The sequence below is a fragment of the Apteryx mantelli genome, chromosome 1, assembly GCF_036417845.1.
Source record: "Apteryx mantelli isolate bAptMan1 chromosome 1, bAptMan1.hap1, whole genome shotgun sequence".
Lineage (NCBI taxonomy): Eukaryota > Metazoa > Chordata > Aves > Apterygiformes > Apterygidae > Apteryx > Apteryx mantelli.
The window spans coordinates 67,692,120-67,717,228 of NC_089978.1; the positions used below are offsets into that span (position 1 = coordinate 67,692,120).

The window sequence follows — 25,109 nt, forward strand, 5'->3', positions numbered from 1 at the left end:
ACAAAACAATGTCAGAAACTTTGGAGGATGTTGTGATGATGATTATCTGAAGCAGCCCTGAAAGTGCAGTGCTGTAAAGTGAGTGAAATAAAAGATCCTTCTGGTCTTGGTATCTTTCTGAAAGAGCATCCACCCATCTTGGGATGTAAGAAGTGTTTTTAGACATATGCAAAATCACTATAAAGCAAATTTTAGTTTTTGTTTTGTCAAAACAGTTGGTGTGGAAAACCTACTGGTTCAGTCTGAGGATCTCTGATATTTTTTTGTTCTCAAAGTTGTATTTAAGAAGGAGAGAAGCATGTGGGGAAGAGGAATGGATGCCCAAAAGACAGTTTAAATACTTATGTGTATAAAATGGCTAAGCTGATAGGAGCAATCTCATGGGGTGCTGGCACTGTGATTCTGCCGCTGTGAGAGAGATGAGCCTTTGGAAGGATGTTTCACTCCTCACCTTTTCCAACCTGCTGCCAAGAGGACTACACCAAGCAAGCCCTTGTAGTGTTAGCAGTTGTCCTCACAGTTATGGGGTCAGATGCTTCCGTGTAGTGGGGGCTGGCTGCTGTTCAGCTCTAATAAATCTGATTTTATTTGGTCTCACCCACAACCTTTGGATTAGGAGGGCATGTGAGATCACAGGTTCCCAATCACTAGTGAGAATGCCAGGGTTAGAGTTGAGGTGGGATGCAGAGGAGAGCTCAAATAAATATGATTGCTTGGGCACCATGCCAGTGCCATTGATACTGAAGATGGAAAGGACTGTGAAAATAGCAGACAAAGCATCTGAGATTTAGGAGGTTGGGCAAGAAGGCAACAGTCTGTAGTGGGGGCAGAGCAAGAAGGTAGTGACTGGGACCTTGTAGGGTGGGTTGGGAGGAGGGTGGTAACAGGCTGCTTAAGTTGGGAAGCTCTCCTCTGGGAGCTCTGCACGATGAGCGTCCTGGAGCAGGCATGGGTTTGGGGTGTTTTTCTTGTTGCAGCCCTAAGCACAATTTTCTTCTCTAGTTCATGGGAACTGGTCAGAAGGAAGGAAGTCTCATAAAGCTGCTTGTGCACTACAGACTTCAGCAGAAGTCATTTGCCTGATTGGTACAGTTAGTACTAAAATGACTGGTTAGTACTAAAATGACTTGTTAAAGTTTCTGCTATATATGAAGGCAGAAAAGGCAGTCTTGATCAAGTGGTAGTGGTTCCTAGCATGTGAAGCAGGATGTGTGTCAGAGTAGCTGGGTCAGCGGGTTAAATAGCTGTAGAGTGGGAGAGATCAAGAATGATGTTGTTTTCGTGGGAAGGCTATGGCGACCAAAGTGCCTGTGCTCAGAGCAGTCACCCAGAAAGGCAAAATAGAGGGGACAAATGACTCCTCAACTCTGCTTTAGGAGACTTCTGTAAGCAGAAAGTTACCCTTACAAGATGGAATAGATCTTCTGTTGAGATATCGGAGGGAGGGGAGGTTGTAATAACGACTTGTGTGATCAAACATAATGATCACAGAAAAGGTGACAACTCTGTGACTTTCTGTCTTTTGGGTAGGTGCATTTCCCTGCAAGCCACAGATTTATCTTGTTTATAAGCACCAGCCAGTCTTCTGCCCACAGCTACAGAACTTGGAGCTTGCCTCAGCAAAAAGAATTTCCTTCAAAATTCAGTCAGCTTGAAAACTTTATCTGTTCTACAGTTAGGAGACTGTTCTCTTGGTAAATGGATGTGGCTTGGAGCAAAAAGACTTTAGGGAAGAGAGAAGTAAGTTCTCTTCAGACAGCTTAAAATCTGTTTGATGCAGTTTTTAGTGCAGTCACCTTGCTCAAACTTCTTTCCATTTTTTTATTCCTTCTTTTATTCCTAACACTTTGCTTGGGCTGGTGTCATAATCAGAAGCTCCCTGAAATATTTTTTAGTATGTTGGACTCCATACATTTCTATCACTTTAAACTTGTAAATATTTATCAAATGAATGAAGACCTGAGACTGGGATACTAAACTCCTGTTAGCTACAAAACAGGCTTATCTATAGTTAACAGCTAGCTCTCTGTAGCTGTCATGGAGCCTTTGAAAACAAAGCCATGCCGAGATGGATATGTTTCCTGCCCCTTCCCCCTCCAGTCTCTCCTGTGTGTCAAACCCTCAAAATTAAATGACTGTCAGCAAAGATTGCTGTTGCTTCATGAGTTTCAGCTGGGTTTCGGGTTGAAGGGTGACTCTGTGCAATGACAGATTAATAAACCCTTCTGCTGAAGCTTTATGGCATATATGTGGGGGGCAAGGAGAGGCACAAAAAGCTTTTATTGGCTGGGGTTCTTTTAAGCATGGAGGTTTCATTTCCTGCTAGTGTCTGAGCCGGGTGTTATTACTGCAAAGGTTTTTGTAACAAACAGCATGGGATTATTCTTTTTGGACTCTGAGGAAGTTGTAGCCTCCTGTTTGAGATATGCCAACCATATCTACTATGCATATGCAAATCATGAGAAAAGCAGTAACAAAATGGAATGAATAAATAGAAAGTTTTTCTGTTACCTAACACGGTGCTGCTGTTCCTGCTGTTCTTTCCCACAGTGCACCTGCTGGTATGGTTGCAAAGATTCCGCGGGGGAAAGCATCTCAGTTTTCAGGGTCTTCATCATCTTCTTTAGAAGTCTGCACTGAAAGAGCTCTGTTCCTGCAGCTGGGGATTGGGACTAGTCGCAGTTGGTGCTCTGTTAAGAAGCCATTTCCGTATGGAGCAGGGAAAGAGGCACAGTGTGACTGAAGCTAGTGTTTTTGTTGTTGGCCCGTTGCTGCTCGTGGCTCTAGTACTGTATGTGTATGGCTTTCACTGCTTGAGGTTTTACAGCTAAGAGTGAATGCTTCTGCTCCTGAAAGAACAAAGCATCTTTTTAAATTTTATGTATAAAAAATATTTGACAGCAAATGCTTTGTTACATCTGTGTTATATGAAACGATGGTTATGCAGTAAATGAACTGGAAAACAAATGAACAAGGAGAGTTGAGATTAGTTACAGCCTCTAACCTTCTTTGTAATCTCTGACAAATATTTGTGCTTTTTATAACTGTGGTATCTTATTTCTTTAAGTTGAATGTCTCTCTAAATTGTTTTATGTGGTTTGTCCTCTTCCACTGAATCATTGCTAAATTTGGGAAATGGGTAAGGAACTCTGACTCACAGTCTCATGCTTGGACCAGAGGCCACATGTTCTTACCACAGGGCAGTCTTTTCTGGGGCTAAGCTTTCAGTTTAGGCTGTTGGACTTGTGGGCATTTTTCCAACTCAGTCTTTTTCCTGAATGTTAGATTTCAGGGGGGAATTCAAGGGGATTTTTTTCCTACTGATTATCACTTTGCCACAGACTTCTGTGATTGCCATCTTGCTAATAGTGTTTACTCATCTCTCCAAGTTATTTGGAACACTTTAATTTTTCTGGGGTTATAACTGTTCTGTGTGAAATTTAGTAATTTGAGATCAGCAACTATTGAAATTTGCCAAGCAGTCTTCTGTTTGAGATAGTTGTCTTTTTAAATGATTTTTCTTCTTAACCCTTTTCTTTAACCATATTTTCAGTAAGATGCTTCATTCTCTAATGCACAATGTCTGCCTCTTTATATGTGGTTCACAAATTCTTTTCTGACTATATCACTATACATACTATGAGTGTATGGATCATGTTATAATAATGTGATCTGAAAAAGAGCTCTGAGGCATCCCTACCCCCTTCTCCAACCCGATTATCAGTAGTTAAAGGTACGAGAAGAGAATGGGGTGGTTTCCTCTCCTTCGCAGAGGAACTGAGCCTCCAACTCAAGCTGCAAATTGACTGAGAGCTCTGATACAACTTGCCTTCTACAAATTTATAAAAAATGATTATGGCAGCCCAGATTTATTTGAGTGTTTGCACAGGCATTCCTAAATTCGTGTTGTAGTTACCGCAATTCAACTAGATGCGAATCATAGAGGGTGGGGGAGTTATTTGTTTATTTAAATTCAAAGCATGTTTAGTCCGACTTCCTCCTTAAAAGCTGAATAACCTGATTTTTACAAATTTGTCCAAAGCACAATTGCATGCATCTACATGGAAGAATTAGTGCAGAGCAGCATTAATCCACACCATGTTTACTGCGCTTTAACTTCTCTATCTAAACTGGCTCTAAGGCAATGAGAAAGCATGACCTTGAATCTGTGGTGTTTGGCATTTTAGATTCTCTATATCCCAAAATCTTCCTTTAGATTTCAAGAATTATCATCACCTGCCTCCATTCCCTGCCCAAAAATGCTCTTTTACTGAAATGAAGTGAGGACTTGTCTTGCAGCGTATGTTCAGCAGTGTAAATACCAAAGACAAGGACTGTTTTCAAAGCAGTCTTCCCATTATTCAAAGTTTGCACCTCTTGCAGCAATGTGACAAGCAGACAAATCCCGTGTTGGAAGTATTGTATCGTTAAGAAAGTAGTTAATGGATTAGCAATGCTTATGGAGGTCTGCAGCACAGCAGCCACTTGCTTAACCTTTCTTCAAGGGGTGGTTGGTTGGTCTTCCTCTGCACTCCATTATATACAAGTACAGTGAATGGCAAGCAAATAGTAAGAGGACAGTGGATTGCTAGCTCTTCTGTAGGTGATATGTAAAGTTCTGATTTGATTAGTTTAAATACAACATTACTGGCTCAGTTCTGGATCAGGAAAAGCTCTTGAACAGTTTTGTTTGTAAGAAGATTTGAAACTCCTAATAAATTGTTGTCAGATTTGAAGGTATGGACTCCAAAGTTCAAAGGTTGACCCTGTATTAGGAAAAATGCTTCCTCTATTGCTATTTCAGGTTATTTAAAAATAAAACATTCCAGCTGTGGTATCATGATGCACACAAATAAACATCCTATAGTAAAATAAGTGTATAGTATACACTTATAGTAAATATAGTGAAATTATGTTATTAATATTGTGTATTATTATTAGACTTTTGCCTAGAACATTCAAGCATGGTTTTCTTTCATCTTTCTTGCCAAGTTTTTCTTCATCTTTGATTCTTGGTCATCAAGCTGGTAAGAAGCTTAGCTTGTGAATATAGAGGAAAATTTTAGACTTTTAAATGTTATGAAATCCTTTTTACATTTCTTTTGTATGGCTGTTCAAAAGCAAGCAAGTCTTTCACCCACCATCACCTTGGACCAGTAGGAAACTGGTGTCCAAGTACCCAGAATAGGCTACTCTGCCTTTCTCTTTGCTGGGGCAGGCAGGCTGTGCACCCAGGTGAAATTCGGTCTTATCACTGATAGTGCTGCCTCACTTGACAAACTAGGCAGTGATTTGCTGTGGTATCAGTATCAAAACTTACTTCTATTACATTAGAAGAAAAATAAAAGACTACTAGCAAGCTTCTCCTCTGTTACTGCAGCACAGTATCTGCTTTTATGTCATTATGGCATTAACAGTACTTGAACATCTCTCGGTCATCCTCTTCTGTCTGCATCCCAAAGAGGAAGTTGTGGCCCTTGTTCCTCTTTGACTAACAAATTTAGAATCAGCAGTGCTGTCTCTGTGGTTTAAAGAAACAACCAAAACCAAAGCCCCAGAATCCCTGTCACAACCCTAGAAATAACAAAGTTGCTTTTAAAGAAATCTATGCAGCATAAAGTACCTGTCTGAGGGGTCTGAATGTTTGTAGGAAGGAGTATGAATCGCAGAATAATCTAGTTTGAAAGGGACCTGTGGAAGTCATCGTGTCCTACCCTCTGCTCAATGCAGGCCCAAGCAGATCAGGTTGCTCAGGGCCATGTTCAGGCAAATTTTGATTATCTGCAAGGATGGAAATTACAGCCTCTCTGGGTAGCCTGTTCTGGTATGTAACTACTTCATGGTTTTAAAAAAAAAACTTAAAAATTCCTGTATGTGATCAGATTTTCCTGTGTTGCAACTCGTTGGTTGCCTCTAGTCCTAATCACTGTGCACTTTTGAGAAGTCTGGCTTGCTCTTTTTTATGTCTTCCAATTAGGTAGTTGTAGACAGCAGTAAGATCTGTAGTCTCCTCTTCTTAAGGCTAAATTGCAGTTAATATAGATTGTACTGCATACAGTTAAAACCTCAGTATTCAGTGCCTGTTTTTTACAGGGAACATATGAAAGAAACAGTATCTAAAGAGGCTTGAGTTATACACTGATTGGATGCATCTTCAGTTGCTGAAAACTGTTGACTGTTGAAGTGCTATGAAATCTCAGTTCTAATTCTTTAAAAAATGCTTGGAAAACCAAGGCAGAACTCAATTCTGACCAGACACAGATGCTAGCCTTTGTGCATTCTTGTCTGAAGTCTTATTCTCACTTCAGTGACTTCTGTGCTCAAAGTTGAATATGCCATTTTAAATGGCATGTTGTCAGATTGATGTTGACTTTGTCCAAATTCAGGGGTTTTTATTAGCACTAGTGGTTCTCTTAAAAAAATATTCCTATACTTTTTCATGCTTTATTTCCAGCAAGATGTTCTTTGTGTACCAGTTACATGATAAGTAGCATGCAGGCAAGGTATTGGCTTAATGCTTGATGTGTAAGAAGTGAGAATAGAAGTTACACATGTGCAAGGCATTAAGTATTAACTTTTGAGATTTTTCTTTTTGAGACTCTGTTGTGAGTGCACCCGCTTCCAGCTTTTCCTCATTTGACAATTTTGCAGTAAAAGGCAGTGCTAGATCAGTGGCCCTAGAGGTTTCCTTCTGAAGAGCTAAAATGTTCTGAAGTGTTCCAGACAAATATTTGCTCTGTTGATCCAAGTTCTTCATTAGTTCTTCATCAGTGAGCCCTTGTGGTGAGGAAGTCACTTGGAAATTGTACACTATTTCTTCTGTATCCCTTCTTAGTTTCTAGCATCCCTTCCTTTCCCTCACCTCCATGTAAGAGACGGTGCTGTACTGAATTTAGGCTTGTATTAACATGCTAGAAATTGCTGCTGAAGTAAGACTAGAGTACTCCACTGGGTTTGTCTATCAAGCAATTCTGAGTCTGGGTTTTTGGGGTTTTTTTTTCCAGTTTTGTTTTGAAGCTGCAACGCTGGCCTTTCAGAATTGATTTAAGTCAATTATCTGGAGAGAATTTATAAAGGATGAATGTGTCTTCCTTTTAACACATAAGTGCCAGTGTAGAGCTTAGAAGGGCATCCTTTCTGAAGTTGTAAATCAGACTGTTCAGTCTGCCTGAAAACTGTTTAGGTTTTTTGGTTGTTTGGGTCCTCTGGGGATTGAGTAAATGTATAATCTTTCTTAATGTTGCTTTATCAGGTGAGAACAGAATGTAGAAGCCATTCAACAACTCCAGGAACTTCTTAGCATGTAAAAGACATGATGCTTAGTGGAAAAATGAAGATGCTTCCATACGGCTTTCCCTGAAAGACTTCAAAGGGTTTTGGACAAATATTAAAGACTTCAGGCTTTCTGCAGGTTACTTTCCTGATGTCAAATGTGCTTAGTTGACACATTTAGTTTTAATGTACAAAACCTATTATTTGAGGACTGTATGATAAATATAGCTGTATGCCTGTACCGTTGTAAGATCAGGAAACTTTCCCCTCTTTTACCTCATCTCTTGAACTATCAGTTGCCTAGCTTTTGTGCTGATGAAGCTGGCCATGGAATCTGTGTGGCCTGTTTGGCCTCTTCTGTTTTCATAGCTATTTCCATTTGAGGCAAAACCCTGTGCAGCTTTAGCTGTTTGATTGCACCTTGCCTTGGCCTGCTGCTGCTGCTTCTGATGACCTCCTGCTGCCTCAGCACTCACCCCCTTGAGGAAAAGTGATAGCTGCAGGCCTTGGTCTCAGCTGCATCCTGCTGTTGTTATTTTGCTATGGTAGTGGTGGCTGGAATCGCAAGACGGCAGCCAAACATCAGGGGTTGGCCGTTCCCAAGTTGTGTGGTGCTCTATGCAATGGCCATCAAGTTTGGTATTTTATCAGTAGAAAGGGAATGAAAGACAGATTTTTGCTGTAGCTGTGTTAAATGGGCCATGGGATACTGAGGGTTCAAGTATGTCTAAATTCAAATATTAAGCATCAGCTGTGGCTTTAACTGGTGCATCTTCAAAACTTGTTTTGAAATAACTGATATATTTTATTACAGGAGGAAAATATATAAGTGGATTATATCCAATCCTGTAGTAAGATAACGTCCTGCTCTCCCTCTTGCAATAGCAAGAGGGATTTTCCATCTGCTTTTGCAATGAATTCATTGAATGGTTGTCTTTTTGAGCCTAGAGCTATTGTCTGTCACAATTTTCCCTCTCGATTCTCAATTTAGTGGCAGTCTAGATCTGGTTTTGTATGCCACCATTATGTATAATCAAATCTGTACAATTTTCATTCTTGTTTCTGATCTACCACAGGGTTTTTTACTGATCTCAGATCAATTTTTAACATAAAAAATCTTCCTGATGCATTCTGGGATCCTAGATCTTACTAGGTATGCGGAGAGTGAGGAGAACAAAGTTTTGATCGTTTGACTAGCTGGATTTATGGAAAATGTCTCCCTTTATTCTTCATGGTGCAAATGGCTTGAAGTTGACAGGTTGTAATCTGTCATTTCATACATAGCTGCATTTCTGTTGCATCCAGTATGTGTAGTTGTAAACTACACCTGGGATCATTACAAAGCATATTTATATAAAATTCTATATCTAAATTGTCACCATTTGAGAAATAGATCTCTCTCCCGTGTTTTCTTTGAGTATATACTTCCCTCCTAAATAAAATCTTAACCTTCTGATTACTTTTTAATGAGCTTTTTGCCATTGTTTTCCTCATCATAAAGAAAGTGGGATCAGAGGCTAACTGCCCACTGGAGTGTCACAGCTAATATCTGTTATACCTTCTTTTGCTTTAAAACTGTTTTTTTCCACTCTGAACTTAAAGATGATGAGGGGTGTTCTTTTGGTTGACCTTTTTTCTTACTGTTTGTTTACCCTTTAGATTATGACTTAAAGATAAAAGCCTTTTATCTTGTTTATTCCTCTGGTTATTACCTGCTAAACTTTATTTACTGTCTGGGGAAACAGATCTATGGATGTAGAGTGTGGGCCAGAGAGAGCAAAGCTAGCGTTAGCTACTGACTTGTCAACAAAAGCATCACTTCTTTTATGGACAAACATACATCTTCACCTTGCAGTTGTTTGGAACTGGGATTTATCACAGATTGTTTAAGGGGATGGGGAATCTTTAAGTGGGTATCAATTTGTTTACTTACCAGAGTAGGAACATTTTGTGCCTATATTCTTATACGCCCTCTCTGTATGACTTAAGTTCTGTTCTTAGTACATTGTAAAAGGGCAATGCTCACTTTAGACCTTATGTGCTTCTCCAGCCTGCTGGCATGGCACTTCCATTAGCTTGCAGGTTTTTTTAAGCACGCACAAATGCTCGTGCTTCTGATGCATCTCTCTTTACTGTCAGTGCTTTCTGGTTGTGTGTGTGTGGGGGGGTTGTTTTGGGGTGTTTTTTAGGCTGGCTGAGTAATTTTTATTTTTTATTTTTTAATTCCTGAATCTCATGTCTCATGTGTCTTATGATTGCTCATTTTACCCTGTATTATTTTTGTGAAATATGGAGAATAATTGCAAAAGATATGCAGCTGACTCCTTGGTGCGTCATCTGAATTTTAATTCATGCATATGCAGAGTGTGGGAAATCCTACAGCTAGTATTGTTTGCTTGCTTAGAATTGCCAGGCAAAAAAAGCTGTATCACTGCTGCAGCTCTGAAATACTATGGCAGACAGTTTCAGCTAAGTTGTGGTAATATATTTGCAGCAGTCATTATTTTCTAGCAGTGGTATATCCACACAGTGCAGTGGTGTATTTTAACGGGTGTAGATTAAAGGTGAAATGCATTTTATGTGTCTTAGTGTTTAGCCTGTAGCACAACTCAGGGATTTGCACTTTAGAGGTGTAAATGAGGGTGAGGAAGAAGATACATGACATTGAATATTAGTTGTCTCTTTAGGCAGATACCAAATTTTACAAATTTATCACTAGCTCTAACATGTTTAGGGCCTCTGTTCCCTTGTAAGAAACTGATATTAACTGTTCACTGCAGGATGTGTTTATGATGCACATAAGCTTGTAAGGTTCTTGCATTCTACCTTAGGTGGTATTTGAAACTTGAAAGTTGGGTACAGGAGTGGCAAACGCGCCTTATGGATTTTTAACTCTCTTCCAGGACTCATTGTTGGGGTAATCTTGAGGTATGGGACTCCTTCTACCAGTGGCCATGATAAACCATTCAGCTGCTCACAGGAGAACCGGCCATTCACCACCCTGCTGGTCAACGTCAGTGGAAAGTTCTTTGAATATACCCTCAAAGGGGAAATAAGCCCTGGAAAGATCCACAATGTGGAGCAAAATGACATGTTGCGAAAGGTGAGGGTAGACCGTTTCTTGTTGATGTGTGCTGCCTGGCTGAGTGTTTCTCCTGCTTTGTGCTTTTTATCTATACTTCCCTCCCTTCCTCCCAGTTGGATGTTAGGTAGTATTAAGTGTCTGTATTTCTGATAGTAACAACATTTCAAGGCTTAATTAAGAAGCACCTTATGCATTATATTGCTACTAGCAAAGCTCTGTGCCATTGCCTGCATGCAGTGCTTTCCCGGATTCTTTGACTGCTATTTAAGACTTAATGGATGTTGCTAACACCTGTAGAATTCACTAAGATTAGCTGTATTAGAAGAAACAACCTGATGCTTCCTTGTATAACATAATATAAGGAAAAATGACTACTGATTGTTTTTAGTGGTTTCTTTCCTAGAGTTTTTTTTATCTGTTTATTTTCAGGAGATAGTTACTGCTTTACGTCCCCATAGTCCACCAAATGAGACAATCTGACATTGGGAATAGAATTCATCTGGCCAACTGTAGCTCAGATCTACTATTTGGCCTCAACGGCAGGAATTAAACACCTTTGAAGTGTAGCAAAGGTAGACTTTGAGGTATAGGATTTGAAACTTTAGGATTGTAACCTAAAAATACTTCTTTCTGCTGACTTATAAAGAGACCTTGGGTGACTGCTTGTACACATCTGTCTGCTGTAGACATCTGAAATTAAATGAAATGAATGGCATTTGGGGAGTGAGTGTACATTTCTGTGGGTGAAGAGAGCATAGTTAATCTCACATGTGTGCAGGTCATCTGTTGAGGTTTTAAATGTTGTTTTTGTCCCTTTCTCACTTTATACTTTTTCATGGATATCTGCAGCTTCCACTGAGATACTTGCAAGTGATGGATGATCCCACTTCTTGAAAACCAGTCTTGTATCTGTGACTTGATTGGTTTATAATGACTATGCTAGTGGCTAGACTCACAAAAAATATAAACAGCATTTCATCTGCAAATCCATACAATATCATTATCTGCCACAATAAGGGATATCTTCTCCAGCATCATTTCTATTAGTGTGGGGGAGGGTTTTTTTTGTTTTTTTTTTCCTTACTTTAGAAAGGGACAGTGTTTGGGGCCATTGCAAGGCTATCATGGTGATGGATGTAATGTCTGTTTGTCTAGTAGCTACTTACGTTGAAAATCTGCGGCTTTTTTTTGCTGCTGCATGTGTGTAGAGCTGGCCAGTATTTTGGAGGGTCAACCTAGCAAATTGTTTGCTATTTCAACAAGCAAAAATCGCAGTTTTCAAAAAATGGGGGGGGGGGAGGGACAATTTGTGTGTCTGTTTCTATATGAGGTTTCACGTTTTATTTTTTAGGTAACATTTGACCCAGAAGTTTTTTTCAACATTCTGTTGCCTCCTATTATTTTTCATGCTGGTTATAGCCTGAAGAAGGTAAGTATAATCAGTTCCTGAGGAAAATATCCTTTTCTTTTTAATGTGAGACTGCTGATCTGTTCAGGAATGCGGTCTTCATTTCAACATGTCTTTTATGGCAGTAAGAAAAATCTCAGCTGGCTACATCTTTTTTTTTTTTTTAAGAAAAACTATATTATGTCTTACTGCAAGTGCATTAAATTTTATTTCATCTTACTGATTTTTTTTTTTATTTTTTTTTTTATTTTTATTTTTTAAACCTTGAAACCTTAGTTTGAAACTAAGGGATTTCTTGCCATGAATTGTTCTGGTTCTTCTGGAATGGCCAAAATGCAGTAAGTTACCCTGAGAAGCAGACCCAGACCTGAATCCTGGTGGGAGTGTTGGAATGGCCAGAAGGCCCAGATAGTGCGCGCACTCTCTCACTTGAAGATACCATGATTACTAATGTGATGCTGGCTTTTTCTTAGATTTGCAGCCAACTCTTGTATCTATTATATAAACATTTGTTTGGAAAGCTTCCTGTCAGTAAGCTCCGGTTAGGATTTAATATATGGTTCAAATTTGGTTCATTCAATTTTTTGAAGTTGGATACAATTTACATTGTTGTAACTAACCTTCATCTGGAATGCTAGGGTCTTTCCATGTATTTCTGTAAGTGTAACATTGTGCTGTGCGTTTTTGAATGGGAGATATCACTTGTTTAAATGAGTATGTAAATTTCTTTCTTATTCAGAGACACTTTTTCAGGAATTTGGGCTCCCTTCTGGCATATGCCTTTTTAGGAACAGCAGTCTCTTGTTTTATCATTGGGTGAGTGAAATTTGTGATATCAGTTCCATTTTACATTAAAGTTTAAGTTGATAAAATAAATGTTGAGTCTTCCAGATTGCCTTAATTTTATGATTTGTCTGTTGGACGATTTTATTTGTGTATTTTCTGGACAAAATTCAAACTTAAATTTTGCTGAGGTTTATCTGACCTTTAAATAGTACTATGTCCGTTCAAACTATATTGTCAAGTTTGAATCACTTGACAGCTCCAGCCGACTAAAAAGCAGTGTTCAGTTTTTGATTTAATGATTTAGTCCAAAACCAAATCTTATTAGACTTTTACTAACTTTCATCTAGATTGTAGGTGCTACTTGTAATAGAATTTTAGCTATCGGGTTTTTAGAAATGTCCCTTTCAGCTCATTTATATGTACATACATACGTACCTGCACAGGTTCACAGAATAGTTGGGGTTGAAAGGGACCTGTGGAGATCATCTGGTCCAACCCCACTGCTCAAGCAGGGTCACCTAAAGCAGGTTGCTCAGGATTGCCCATATGAATGTGTATTGTGTGCACGTTTTTATATATACACACACATGTGTGCATGCACGCACATGCACACACATTTAATCTGAGATAATTAGTCACAGTGGTTTAGTTGCATAAAATCACTTGTACTGCAAATGTTACTGTGTATCTCTGGTGCATGAATATGCTGAAATACAGAAATCTTGAATTGCATAGGTGATCTTAGTTTGTTATTCATAGAATTTCAGAAAAGCAAAATACTTTAAAAGATATTCTTACTGCAGAGCTTTTTGTTGGTGTACTGTGTTGGGAGAAACAATACTGAGGGGGATTTGGGGCAGGGAAGCAGTCTCTGTTTCTCCTTCCCCCCCCCCCCCCCCCAATCTGTAAATTATATATGCTAATAATGAACAGATTACATGCTTTGCTTACTGATTTTTTTAAATGATAGGCTGGATCATACCTCACTCTTGACTCAGTTTATAGGGAAAAGAGGAAAATTTAATTTTGAGAGCTTAGGGGCTCAACTGTGGCTGTGTTCCAGAGAGCTCTAGCATAACAAAGTCCACCTGAAATACTGTTGCTTGTGGTTTTCGTTTGCCTGTCTGAAATGCACCAACTTGTTTAAAATGCACTGTTTTATCCTCTCTCTTCAGGAACCTCATGTATGGTGTTGTGAAATTAATGAAGTTGGTGGGACAGCTGTCTGGTAAATTCTACTATACAGACTGCCTCCTTTTTGGAGCAATAATATCTGCCACTGATCCAGGTAGCTTGCTGAACAGTTTTTAATAGTGTTCCAAAATGACCAGTAGGATTGCTGGCTGTATAGCACAAAGATATTAACGGTACTCTTATTTTCAGTTATGTTACGTTAATATGTCTGATCCCCCTCTGTGAAATGCACACAAATTCTGGGTGTTGTGAAAGCTGTTCTTTGCCAGGTTGGTGCTGGGCTGATATGATATGATGGTATGCTTGGGGATGAATGTAATTTTCCTGTTTAAATATTTTATTTATTTTAGATATTTTTTCAGTAATAGTTTTTTTTGTGTGTGTGCATCAAGTCTAAGACTGCAAATAGATGAAATTATTTCATTGTCTGGGTAGCAGGACTTCTGTAGCTACATTGTTTAGGACATCAGATAATTCTTGAGCTGTATTTGGGGAGGGAGATTCATTTTGGGGGGTGGCTTTTTTGTTTTTTTGTTTTTTGTTTTTTTTTTCCTTCAAATGAACTTCACATTTTACAAATTTAAGCAGAAGAACGCTCTTCTGGCAAAGTAATTTGAGCTTTTGGCAGAAAACCTAGTTATCCTTCAAAGTACTACAGGCTCGCACGGATGTCTGTGCTTGACAAATCAATCTGGAGGGCTAGTGTGTATCGGGGTGGGGGGAAGGTCGTGGTGAGTTATGAAGCTTGACATTTAAAACAAGTTATTTGATGTACTTAGGGTTGGTTTGTGTGTAAATGGGAAGTAGCCCCCATGGTTGAGCTGAGCTCTGAACAGCTGGTGGTTGCACACAGTTTTGCCTTTGTGCAAAAAAATTGTCATGCTTCTGTATAGGAACATCTTCAAGATCATTGTCTTTCATTTCAGACTGAAGGGTTTTTGAAAGGACTGTTATAAATATTTAGCAGCCTTACCCTCTTCAGATTCTGTATGAATGCACACTCCAGTGGCATAGTGTATGCTTTGGTGAGCATTTAGAATTATTAGCACTATTTTATAATGACTGAAATAATAAAGTTATGTTGACAGTCCATACAGCCTTAAAAGGTAGCCGGAGGTGCACAACTTTTGTCGCTTATCTTAAGCAGAACATACTCTACAAAAATTACCAGGGTTTTGGTAAAGGGCTTTGTCTACCCTATGCCTGTTGATCTTGAGGGCTTCCTCTAGTTTCCTAGAGAAACTATGTGCAGGTGGGAGCATAACAGCCACTTTTTGTTGTTAAACATGATTAATCTGTTTCCCACTTTAATTTTGATCCTGTATTTCAGTTCCTAGGTTTTGTTGCCTTAGGCATACTGGAAAGCCTGCTCTGTCAGCTCACACCATAATCCTGAAGCCAACCAGTATGATATATATACGTTTTTTTTGTTTTGTTTTGTTTTCTTTCTGTAGTTACGGTGCTAGCAATATTTAATGAGCTGCATGCTGATGTCGATCTCTATGCCCTTCTGTTTGGGGAGAGTGTGTTGAATGATGCTGTTGCCATTGTATTATCTTCGTAAGTAACTGCCCGAGTTTCTACTTCAAAATCACTTAATTCTTCTATGTATTTGTCTAAAATTATTTTTCTGAGAAATGTTATTTTAAATTTAAATGGATTGTCTTGAACTGAGTTAGTAAACATTGCAAACACTTGCTAAGATCCTTTATGCACATGTGCACCGTAAAGAAAAATTTGCCTTCATCATGGGGATGTCTCTTCTGTTGTTCAGGCACTGCTGTTCACAGAATAAAACCTTTTTGATGCCATTTTTAACTTTTCATTGTGTAATTCTGTCTTTCTAGATCTATAGTTGCCTACCAGCCAACAGGTGAAAATACCCATGCTTTTGATGCAGCAGCGTTTTTCAAATCGGTTGGTGTTTTCCTGGGAATATTCAGTGGTTCTTTCATGATGGGAGCAGTGACGGGTGTTGTGACAGCTCTGATATCCTTTTTCATATTTAGCTTTTCCAGACTAGCTGCTACATTTAGATCCTAGCAGGGCTCCCCTGTAGAAATGTTGACTCTAGCTTGTCCTGATCTGAGTGTGAAGATGTGATGAGTATTCATGTCACCTCTCTCTCTATAGAAAGCCATATAGGTACTCACAGAAATCACCTTTTTCCTGTGTAACTATGACCACACTAGAAATTCTAATGATGTTGCGGTATCCATTGTGCTGGCAAAAATTTAAAGCAAAGGGGAGGCCCTACATGGGTAAGTCCTAACATTTATCTTCTTTTTAGTTTAAGGAAGTAGTTTCTGTTATTAGACTTGAAAGGCAACCTCATGATTACTTGTGGCTTGTTCTCCTTTCTTCAGCAAAGTCATTGATAATAGTTATTTCAAACACTAATGGGTTCTTTGTGAGAATCCTGCATTTAACCTTTCTGCTGGAAGTCTGATGTCGTGCATTTCAGGTAAGACTGTACCTCCACCCGAGTTAACATCATAATATGATGTGCTTTGCATGACCTTTCTTGCTTTCATGAAGCTCAGTCCCACTATTTGATCTGAGCTCTGAGGTACTCGGGGAGTGATCTGTTTGAATTTGGCTTTAAGCTCAGGCAGTAGACCTTAAGCCTGACCTGCTCAAGAGGTCATAATGCTACATAAGGGAAAAACTCAAATTCTTTGCTGCTATACTGGCTGGTGTAACCCCATTTGTACACATCCCAGCTTACTTTGATCTGTCTAGATTTCTGAAAATTGATGTAAAAGGGGTAGAATGCAATATTTTATATTATAATCATGAACTTCTGGCGTTGTATACTCACCACACTGGTTTGTCTGTTCATATCCTTCATAACAGAAACACTTCACGTGTAAGGGGGGAAGGCATGCTGGAATACTTTAATGTTCAGTCTTCCAGCTCCACTGTTCTACGATTGATGTGATCCAGAACTGTGATTCTTAATCTGCATTTTAGGCTATTGACTATCCATAGCTCTAGCTGGTCAATGCTGTTGCTGTGTATTTGGCTTTCTGGTTGGCTACCAATTACAGCTAAAATGCATTCAGATCCGTTTTGTAACATCATATTTCTGAAGCAGCAATTGGTTCTTGCTCTTTCTAATGTGTGTGCTCAGGAGGGTGCTATGAGAATGGGAGAGGGGAGGCTGTTCACAAGACAGCCTCTGGTTCAAAACAAAACGAAAAACAACATATGTAATCTGTTGCTCAGTTATACAATTTTAATGATTTTCTTTGGGAAAATTACTTTATTTCATGTAATAGTGTAAAAGAAACTATAAATGGGCATGTCACTCTCTTCTTAGCTAATTAGAACCATAACTTAAGCCATGAATGATGTTAATAGACTCTTATTGCAAAGTAATTTTCTGTCGTGCTGTCATAACTGAAATACCTAAAGCTGCACCTCTCTACCAATGAGGTGTTTAATACTTATTCATGGTCCTTTGAAAACAGATGAAATGCTTAGTTTGCAAATATGATGCAGATAACTTGCATGGACTCTGTTTTTTAACAAGTAGTCTTGGCCACACTATCTGTGGTTATTTTTATAACAGTGAAGGTATTGCACCACTTCGTATTTTCTTTCTAAAATAGAGAATCTGCTTGGTTGGAGTGAAGTGAAGCAGAATGCGTGCCTAAGGAGTAAAGAAAGAAAATTCTTTTGTTTTAACGTTCAAGTTAAGAAAATAAAAATAATAATTCATATTTGAAATAACTGACCAAACTAAAGTGTTATTTCAAATTAAATTATTATAAGAAATAATAAAAGGATTTCTTTTTCTTGCGTTTCTCTCACTTTCCTCTTCCTCCAAAATGACGAGTGCAGGTTTTCATTACAAATTGAATGATATGTTTTGATGGGGTTACTTATGATAACAGCAGGGGTTACTTTTTCTCTCCTTGAACATTGTGTTTCACAAGGAATACACAAATGCCTATTGAGTCAGGCACTGGGATAAACCTGCAGCTGGATAATCTGAGCACTCAGCAGGAAGATGGGTTCTAATTGTTGCTCTAGTATGTGGTACCACCATGGTGTTGTCACAGCCTGTTCCCTCCCCTCTCCCCCCTCCCCCCCCCAAAAAAAAAACCAACCCCGCAAACAAACAAAAAAGCCAGGCCAGCCATAACTGCACATCATCAAAAATTCTAGTGTGATGGCTTTACATGGAGAGGGGACTGCATGGAGAATAATAGTTGTTGAAAAATCCTAGGTTATATTTCTGGTGAAATGCCAACTTTTGTTTTTTGAGGATGATTTGGACTTTTTTCTTTTTTAATTCTACATTCTGAAAAAATTATGTTGCAGCATAAATATGTTCTTCAGACCCCTTTCCCTCTGTAGAGTAGCTTAGAATAATGCTAAGAAATATGTGTTGGGGGGAGGAGGTGGCAGTGCTCAGGATTGCTTTGTGCTAATGAGGCTGTCACTGAAATGCAGCCAGTTGTATTCTTTCATTTATTTGCCTCTGATGTTAACCACTTGGGGCTTGTTGTGAACACCATATCCTGTGGTAGAGCCCACAGGAGAGAAAGTTTCCACCCAGTCTTCTGGGCTACCTGAACGCTTCTTGCAAGAGGCAGCAAAGGGTGCTGTGAGTCCCAGACCTCTCAGAAGCTGTAAATTTCCTTGTGAAAGTGGTGCTGCCCATTGCCTTTGCCATCCCTTTTGCCTACTGAATCACAACTCCCCAAACAGCTGTGTTGCCATTAGTTTTCAATTGTGTCGTGCTGCAGAGACCCCAGGATGCAGCTGTGTTGGTGGGTGGAGAATGATGGTGGATGATGGTGCAGCCCTGTGTCCATCGTGTCCATTGAGGTACCAGTCACCTTCAGGTGGGGAAGGGAAAGGTGCTGCCTGCTTTGCTGTTTCAAGTGTCCTGGCTTTTCTCGTGCTGCCCTCCCACTTGGATTTCACAGAAGATGGCAATAGTTATCAGGCTTCAGAAAGACAAGGGATCTCTCTACCAATCCTGTTAGCACATGGTTTCTTTCTGTATCTTCTAGTAGACATGTGCATGGCTGTCTGCACTTCAGATATCGTGAACTGTACGATGTTCACCTGCTGCCAGAGTAGTGATGGGTGGAGACGGGGGAACTGTACCGTGAACATGTGAGCAACTCTCTTGTAGTATGTGGAGAGCTATATTTATTGAAACTTGTTCCACTTTTTCAGTAGCTATATGAAATGGTAAATCAGTGTTTGTTTGGTGACATACTCAAGTTCACTCATCTGGAAGATGAACTTGTTTTCTCTTCCTTTTGAAAGACTCAGCTGTTGTGGTTGAGCTGGCTCTTTCTCTAAAACACGTCAACAGGGGAAGAGGAAATACATTTTGTTGTAGGCAGGATTTCTGTTTTACCTCAAAAGTACAGAAGTAGCCATGCTTGCTGAAAAATGACTTGTCAACAAATCTGAACAGAAAAATTCTGATAAATCTACTTCATCGTAGGGTTCCTGTTGTCAAGAACAGCACTGTAAATTAAACATTTCTGAATGTATTTTATGCTTTATTTAAAAAAAAAAAAAAGGACAGGGCGGGGTTTCTAAAAGCAACGTCTAAAAGGACCACCAAGTATATATCCCTTCCCTACTGGCACTTTGCAGGAAAACGTGGCATAGAGCAAGATATCTTAGCTGAAAGAGGTGGAATTATCTAAAATAGATGACTGTTGCAAGGGGAAACCTTAGGCTTTGTTTCTCCATTCTGAAGTTTGTGTTGATATAATGGAATTGATATTTTTCAAAACTAAGTGTCATGTTCTCAGACTAGCATTGGTTATTAGTGCATAACAAGGCTTTTTATAAATGCTGGGTACAGAGAAGCCAAACACCTGTGTTTTTATTTTTTGATCCCTTAACCAATGACTTAACGTGACCAAGTTTACCAAGTTGCACTGCTTCCCCCTACTGGAAACAGCTCTCTTCTTCTTGATGTCCTGGAGCACTTTCTTGCTAGCAGAAGCTTGTGGATTTACTGGTGAGTTTTTGGGATTCAAGCATGCTTAGATAAAACTCCTGTCTATCTTAGTAATTTTAAACTTGCTCTTCAAAACATTCCTATGAGAAACATGATGCAAGTGCTTTAGGCTTTTTCATGTTTAGTACAATGCCATCTAAGGCAGAGCTCACTGTATAATGAGGGTATTTAAGAAAATCACTGATTTATTTCAAAGCCCCCCAAAACCTGCAATATGACTCACTCAATGAGGTTCATAAAATCTTAAGATTAAGGATGCTGTATAAATTTAATAGAGTTTGAGAAGGGAGGTAGGTATGGTGTTGAGCTGACATGGTAAACAGGCTAATTTCTACATGTGATTTTGGTCACAGGTGTAGTAGCTGTCCTCTTCTGTGGAATTACCCAGGCACATTATACATACAATAACTTGTCAGTTGAATCAAGAAGTCGCACTAAACAGGTAAGACATTGCCCTTTACCTTTTCTGTAGAGTATTGTTGTAGTATTCTGTGTATTATTGTTTTTTAAAAGCATCTTAATTTCTTGGCCTTTAATATGAAACTATTTTCTCCCTAGCTCTTTGAGGTATTGCACTTCCTGGCCGAGAACTTCATATTTTCGTATATGGGTTTGGCGCTGTTTACTTTCCAGAAACACATATTCAGCCCGGTTTTCATCATTGGAGCTTTTGTATCCTTTCTCGCTTTGTGTGAGGTTTTTTTATTATCCTATGTGCCTGAAAATCTGTGGTGTCTTTTGGCCTTACCAGTTTAAAGCATGGTGATTAACTTTAATTTGTGTGTGATATATTGCAGGCACAAGAATTCCTAGAACAGTCTTTTGTTACCCCTTACCTCAAAGTTGTAAGGCTTCCATGCCACAAATTGTTGGCTCTGCAACTGAGCAAGTGCTAAAAGCCATGTAAATTCAGTATATATCTAAATGAATATGCTTTGCTCCTTGTAATCACAGCAGTGCAGCTTTAGGCATTGGATTTTAAAATTCCCTTCCTAGCTAGAAAACCTCAGTATTGGCAGGAGGGAAAGGCAGCATTCTGTGTTGCTGTTTTATCAGCATAAGCAAACTGAGTCACCTTCTTGGGAAGAGTTGAGCACCTGCTACTCTTGTGTGGTAAAGTATTTAATCTGAAGGTAAAAGCCAAAATAGCATGCTGCCAGGGAATTCTTCATGAAGAGCAATGGCTTACCAAGGCAGTGTGAAATGGACTGTTTTCTGGAAAAAAAAAAAAGTTTTTAAAATTTTCTGTGTATTTTCTTCTAAGATGTGAGGGATTTACAAATGGCCTTCAGGACTTTGATTTTTTTCACTGTTCCCCTCCCATTCCAAATGCACACTTTGCTCACCTGGAAAAATTACAGCAGATTAATCTGAGAGGAGTGGAAGAGAATGGGGAAGAGAGGGAGATGAGGGAGAGTGTGGACTTCTGCATATCGTGGTAGGGAGGGGATGTGTGTCCAGATTTGGTTGTCTTTCAGAGAACCTAAATCAAGTTCTAATCGGTGTTTTTGTGGGAAATAGCTCAAGAAGTCTTGTTATCAAGACCAAGGAAGTATATTACATTGTACAGGTTAAGCACATATGGCGATATGGGTATGAGTTGAAATGAAAGTACTGTTTTCTGGACTCCTGAGTTACTTAAGTGAGGAATCTTCATTGCTGTAGACTGTTTTCTCACTCCTCCAATTTATGTAATGTGCTTGAATTTGGCAAGTTCTGTGAAAGCAAAGCAATGTCTTTAAGGAGCATTTACATTGTTCTATTTGCTATAAAGATATACAGGGTATTATAGCTCACTGACCTTGAAATACATATTAAAACAAAGTCTCTTTGATTCTTGACAACAATTTCCTAAAACAAGTGAAATCATAGCTGTTTATCCCCCCTCCTCTTTCCCACAGTCTTTACTCTGAAGATATTGACAGCATAGGTAAAAGCACTGTGTAATTTTTTTAGTTTGTATAAATGGAGTAGTAGCTTCAGTGGATTTCATGAATCGGAGCCTCCAAAATTTATCAAGTCAACTAATAAGGTAGAAATGAGCATATGACCTTCTAATCTTCCTTCTCCCAGCTTTTCCCCAGTGGGTGATCTTTGCTATGACCTTTGTTTACTCTCACATTATGCTATGTGTCTTGGCTTTATTTTCAGTATATATTTTGCTCCTGTCTCATCCTCCCTGCCTCTATTACACTTTTTCCTATCTTTTTTTTCCCCCACCATGCTTAATGTTCTTTGCCACCTCTTGAGTGTTTTCCTTCCTTTGGGAAGAAAGCAGCTGGTACTAGCCCCCATGTTTTGCTGCAATAGTCACTTTCCCCTTTGAAGTGACACCCAGAGGCATCGCCAACTGTTAAAAGAAAAAGGTTCAACTGTGAAGGCTAAGCTAAAGCCTTCAGTGTCAGTGAAAAAATTGTAGTCGTTCTCCCCACATGTTTAAATTGACTGCAGTGGTTTATGATGTGTGGTGTGGTTTTTCTTATTTTATTTATTTTTTTTTTTTTTGCAGTCCCCAAAAGGACTGCTGTAAAAGTTGTTTGCAATAATTACATGAAGTTTTTTGTAAAAACAGTAATAAAAAAATCCTGGTTTCCTGGAGACATAATTCCCTGCAAAATGGATTGTTGCTTCAGTATTTAGCTGTGGCAACAACCCCAGAGTGTCTAGAGTTCTCCTGTGGTTTTGTTTCTCTTCCATAAGAGAGCTATTTCAGTCTTCTAATGTTGTTATCCCAGTAGCAAATAGTGTTTGAGGGGTTTTTTGATTGTGTTGGTGTTTTATAGGATTTCAGCACATCACTCCACTTTGTCGCAAAGTGTTCCTTACTTGGTAGAGGAAACGCTCAGCTTTCTAGTTATTCACTGAAGCCACTGGATGCTTTATACCACAATAAGGAGCGGGGAAGAGCTTACCACTTGCTTTCATTGTCTGAAATACTTTTTTACTACTCTTTGTGGAACCTCATTCTAGTGTTGACAAGTGTCTTTGGATTTTTTTCTTCCTGTTAGTTTCTCTGAATTCTCAAGTGCTTGCCAACCAGTGGGAGACTTTGTCTCTGCAGGAGCCACAATGAAATAGCTGCTTGCTGGTCTTTTTCTTTATAATTAAGCCTATGTTGGCTTTTCTTCTACATGTAAGGCTGCATTTTTGTTAGTCTGAAACACACAATCTGATGTTGGTGACAATAGCTGTCTGAAGTCTGATGTTTAAAAGTCTTCACTTGTGTATCTGATAACTTTACTAGGTATAATGTCAGTGTGCATTAAATAGCTTGGTTATATTAGTTGTTAAAATTTGCATTCTGTACAGTGAGTTGTGTATGCACAACTCTGAAAATCTGCTTTTAATATAGGCAGGAATAATGTAAACACTTGATATTGTTATGTAACCTTCTCATTAAAACATCAATTTTATATTAGAGCCAAGTATCCAAGACGGTGTACTTCAGAAAAATGAGATCCTTAACCCTCAGCTATGAACAGGTTGCAATCTTTCTAGGCAGAGCTGCACACATCTACCCTCTTTCCTTCTTATTGAATCTGGGCAGAAGGCATAAGATCAGCTGGAACTTTCAGCATATGATGATGTTTTCAGGTAAAAACAAAAATATTTGCTAAAGCAAAAATTCTTCTTCTTTAACTCACAAGAAATTAATAGAAATACCTCCTTTTTTTTGTAATTCACCTGTATGTTTCCTTACTAGAAAGCTTGTAACTGTTGTGGCATGTCTGTAGCCTGCCCTGAGGTATTTCTCACCCTTTGCAGAGAGTGTCATGTCTGAGAAGAATTGAAATCTTGGAATGCCAGGTTCTGGCAGCCAGCGGTCACCTCAAGTTGTGAACAGAATATTTTCATTTGAAGTGTTGGGCATCTCAAGGGGGTGGGGGAGTTGGGATGCATCTCTTCCAGAAAGTTTATTTCTAGGTGAGATGATACACGTGTTGTGCAGAAACAGGTATCTGCCAAGATAATCTAGGTATGTTTGAGTGCCCTGTCCTACTGTGTTGGAGTAAACAAGATATTTGACTAAGAATTTGTTTACTACTTCTGTCACACAGGTAACTCTTGAAGTTTGTCATTTAAAGCAAATCATGGAGTGTGTAACTATGTGCATGTGCATTTTCTTCCCCTACTACAGAAGTACATAGATGCCCTTGCCGGGAGGGTTTCATAATCCAGGGGGAGTATATTCTGCCTATGAGCATGTTGTTACCAAGAATACTTTTCCAGTTGATAGTTATTTCATATCAAGAGTTCACTCTTGAGTTACAGAAACAAATGGAAATGTTTGCATTTTCATTTAAATTCAGGGAGCTTCTTGATTTCCAAAATACGTTTTGCTGTTGTCCAAAACCTGTTTGTTTCTGCATTAGTTTCTAGCAATACTTGCTGCTTTTTGTAGCACTTGCAGATTCTAAAAGTTACAGTAAAAATACCAGGGCAGAGTGGAAATTATGAGAGAACTTGTTTTATATCTGAATTGTTCAGGGTGGTAGATATCTGCTTCCATGAGCTATGGGAGAACAATCAAGAAACAGCAGGTAAGTCTGCTGACTGAACTTCTGTGAAACAAAACTTGCCCGAGAATAATCTGAGCCCAGTGCTTTCTGACCGTCACTGTGTTTGTCTGCCAAGGAAGGGAGCAAGGAGAGATGGTTTGTTATGATGAGACTCAGATGCACTTCTGAAGCTCTCCTATTTTATTCTCTTGCATAGGTCTCCGGGGAGCCATGGCATTTGCTCTGGCCATACGAGATACTGCTACTTACTCTCGTCAAATGATGTTCTCAACAACTCTCCTTATTGTCTTTTTCACTGTCTGGATTGTCGGTGGAGGCACAACTCCCATGCTCTCATGGCTGAACATCAGGTCAGTATGCAACTGTGTGCTGAGGAAACTTCACTTTTCAAATAGCAGTTGTGCTAGGCAGGAACAGTCCTGCAGAACTTGTTTGATGCTCACTTAGAGGTGTTCTAGGTATTTAGAACATTGTTATATACAGGAAGGAGGTAGTACAAGCTGCCTTGCACTGTTACTGGGATTCAGCCTAGAGCTCTTTGGTGCTATGTGGTAGGGATCTTGGTCTTTGTCAGGCCAGCAGGATATGGAATAATATTGCCTGATGCAGCAGCCCCTATACTGAAAAGAAAGAATTAGCCTATCCAGTCTCATATCCAGCTTCTTTTCCTATTATACTAAGACATTTCCCTGTCTTCTGGCTCCTGATAATGACTCTGTTTTGTTTTCCAAGTTAATGGGAGTCTTTAGTGGATGGTGCTAAATTGGATGTACTTTAAACATGTATCCAAATAAATTTGACATTATCTAAACAGCTGGGATAATTGGGGTCCTGCTAGTCTTC

General features: G+C 39.1%; 2 protein-coding genes across 4 annotated transcripts in view; one reads left to right on the forward strand and one right to left on the reverse strand.

Moving 5' to 3' along the window:
* CHST7 (carbohydrate sulfotransferase 7) overlaps positions 1-25,109 on the reverse strand; it is a 132,138-nt gene that overhangs the window by 58,099 nt on the left and 48,930 nt on the right. The window contains exon 3 of one of the 3 annotated variants that reach the window (XM_067294093.1): positions 21,334-21,462. The exons of 1 other annotated variant lie outside the window; for it this stretch is intronic. The gene's annotated coding sequence lies outside the window, so the exon portion shown is untranslated. Of the gene's footprint in view, positions 1-21,333; positions 21,463-25,109 lie in introns of those variants that run through there. One more of the 3 variants, XM_067294107.1, reaches the window with a different exon arrangement.
* Positions 1-25,109, forward strand: part of SLC9A7 (solute carrier family 9 member A7) — an 83,696-nt gene that overhangs the window by 23,548 nt on the left and 35,039 nt on the right. The window contains exons 2-12 of the mRNA XM_067294117.1: positions 10,176-10,375; positions 11,709-11,786; positions 12,505-12,581; positions 13,727-13,839; positions 15,200-15,305; positions 15,593-15,734; positions 19,641-19,746; positions 20,100-20,188; positions 20,305-20,418; positions 23,229-23,340; positions 24,463-24,616. Of these exons, the coding sequence (XP_067150218.1) occupies positions 10,176-10,375; positions 11,709-11,786; positions 12,505-12,581; positions 13,727-13,839; positions 15,200-15,305; positions 15,593-15,734; positions 19,641-19,746; positions 20,100-20,188; positions 20,305-20,418; positions 23,229-23,340; positions 24,463-24,616 (1,291 nt within the window). The remainder of the gene's footprint in view (positions 1-10,175; positions 10,376-11,708; positions 11,787-12,504; positions 12,582-13,726; positions 13,840-15,199; positions 15,306-15,592; positions 15,735-19,640; positions 19,747-20,099; positions 20,189-20,304; positions 20,419-23,228; positions 23,341-24,462; positions 24,617-25,109) is intronic.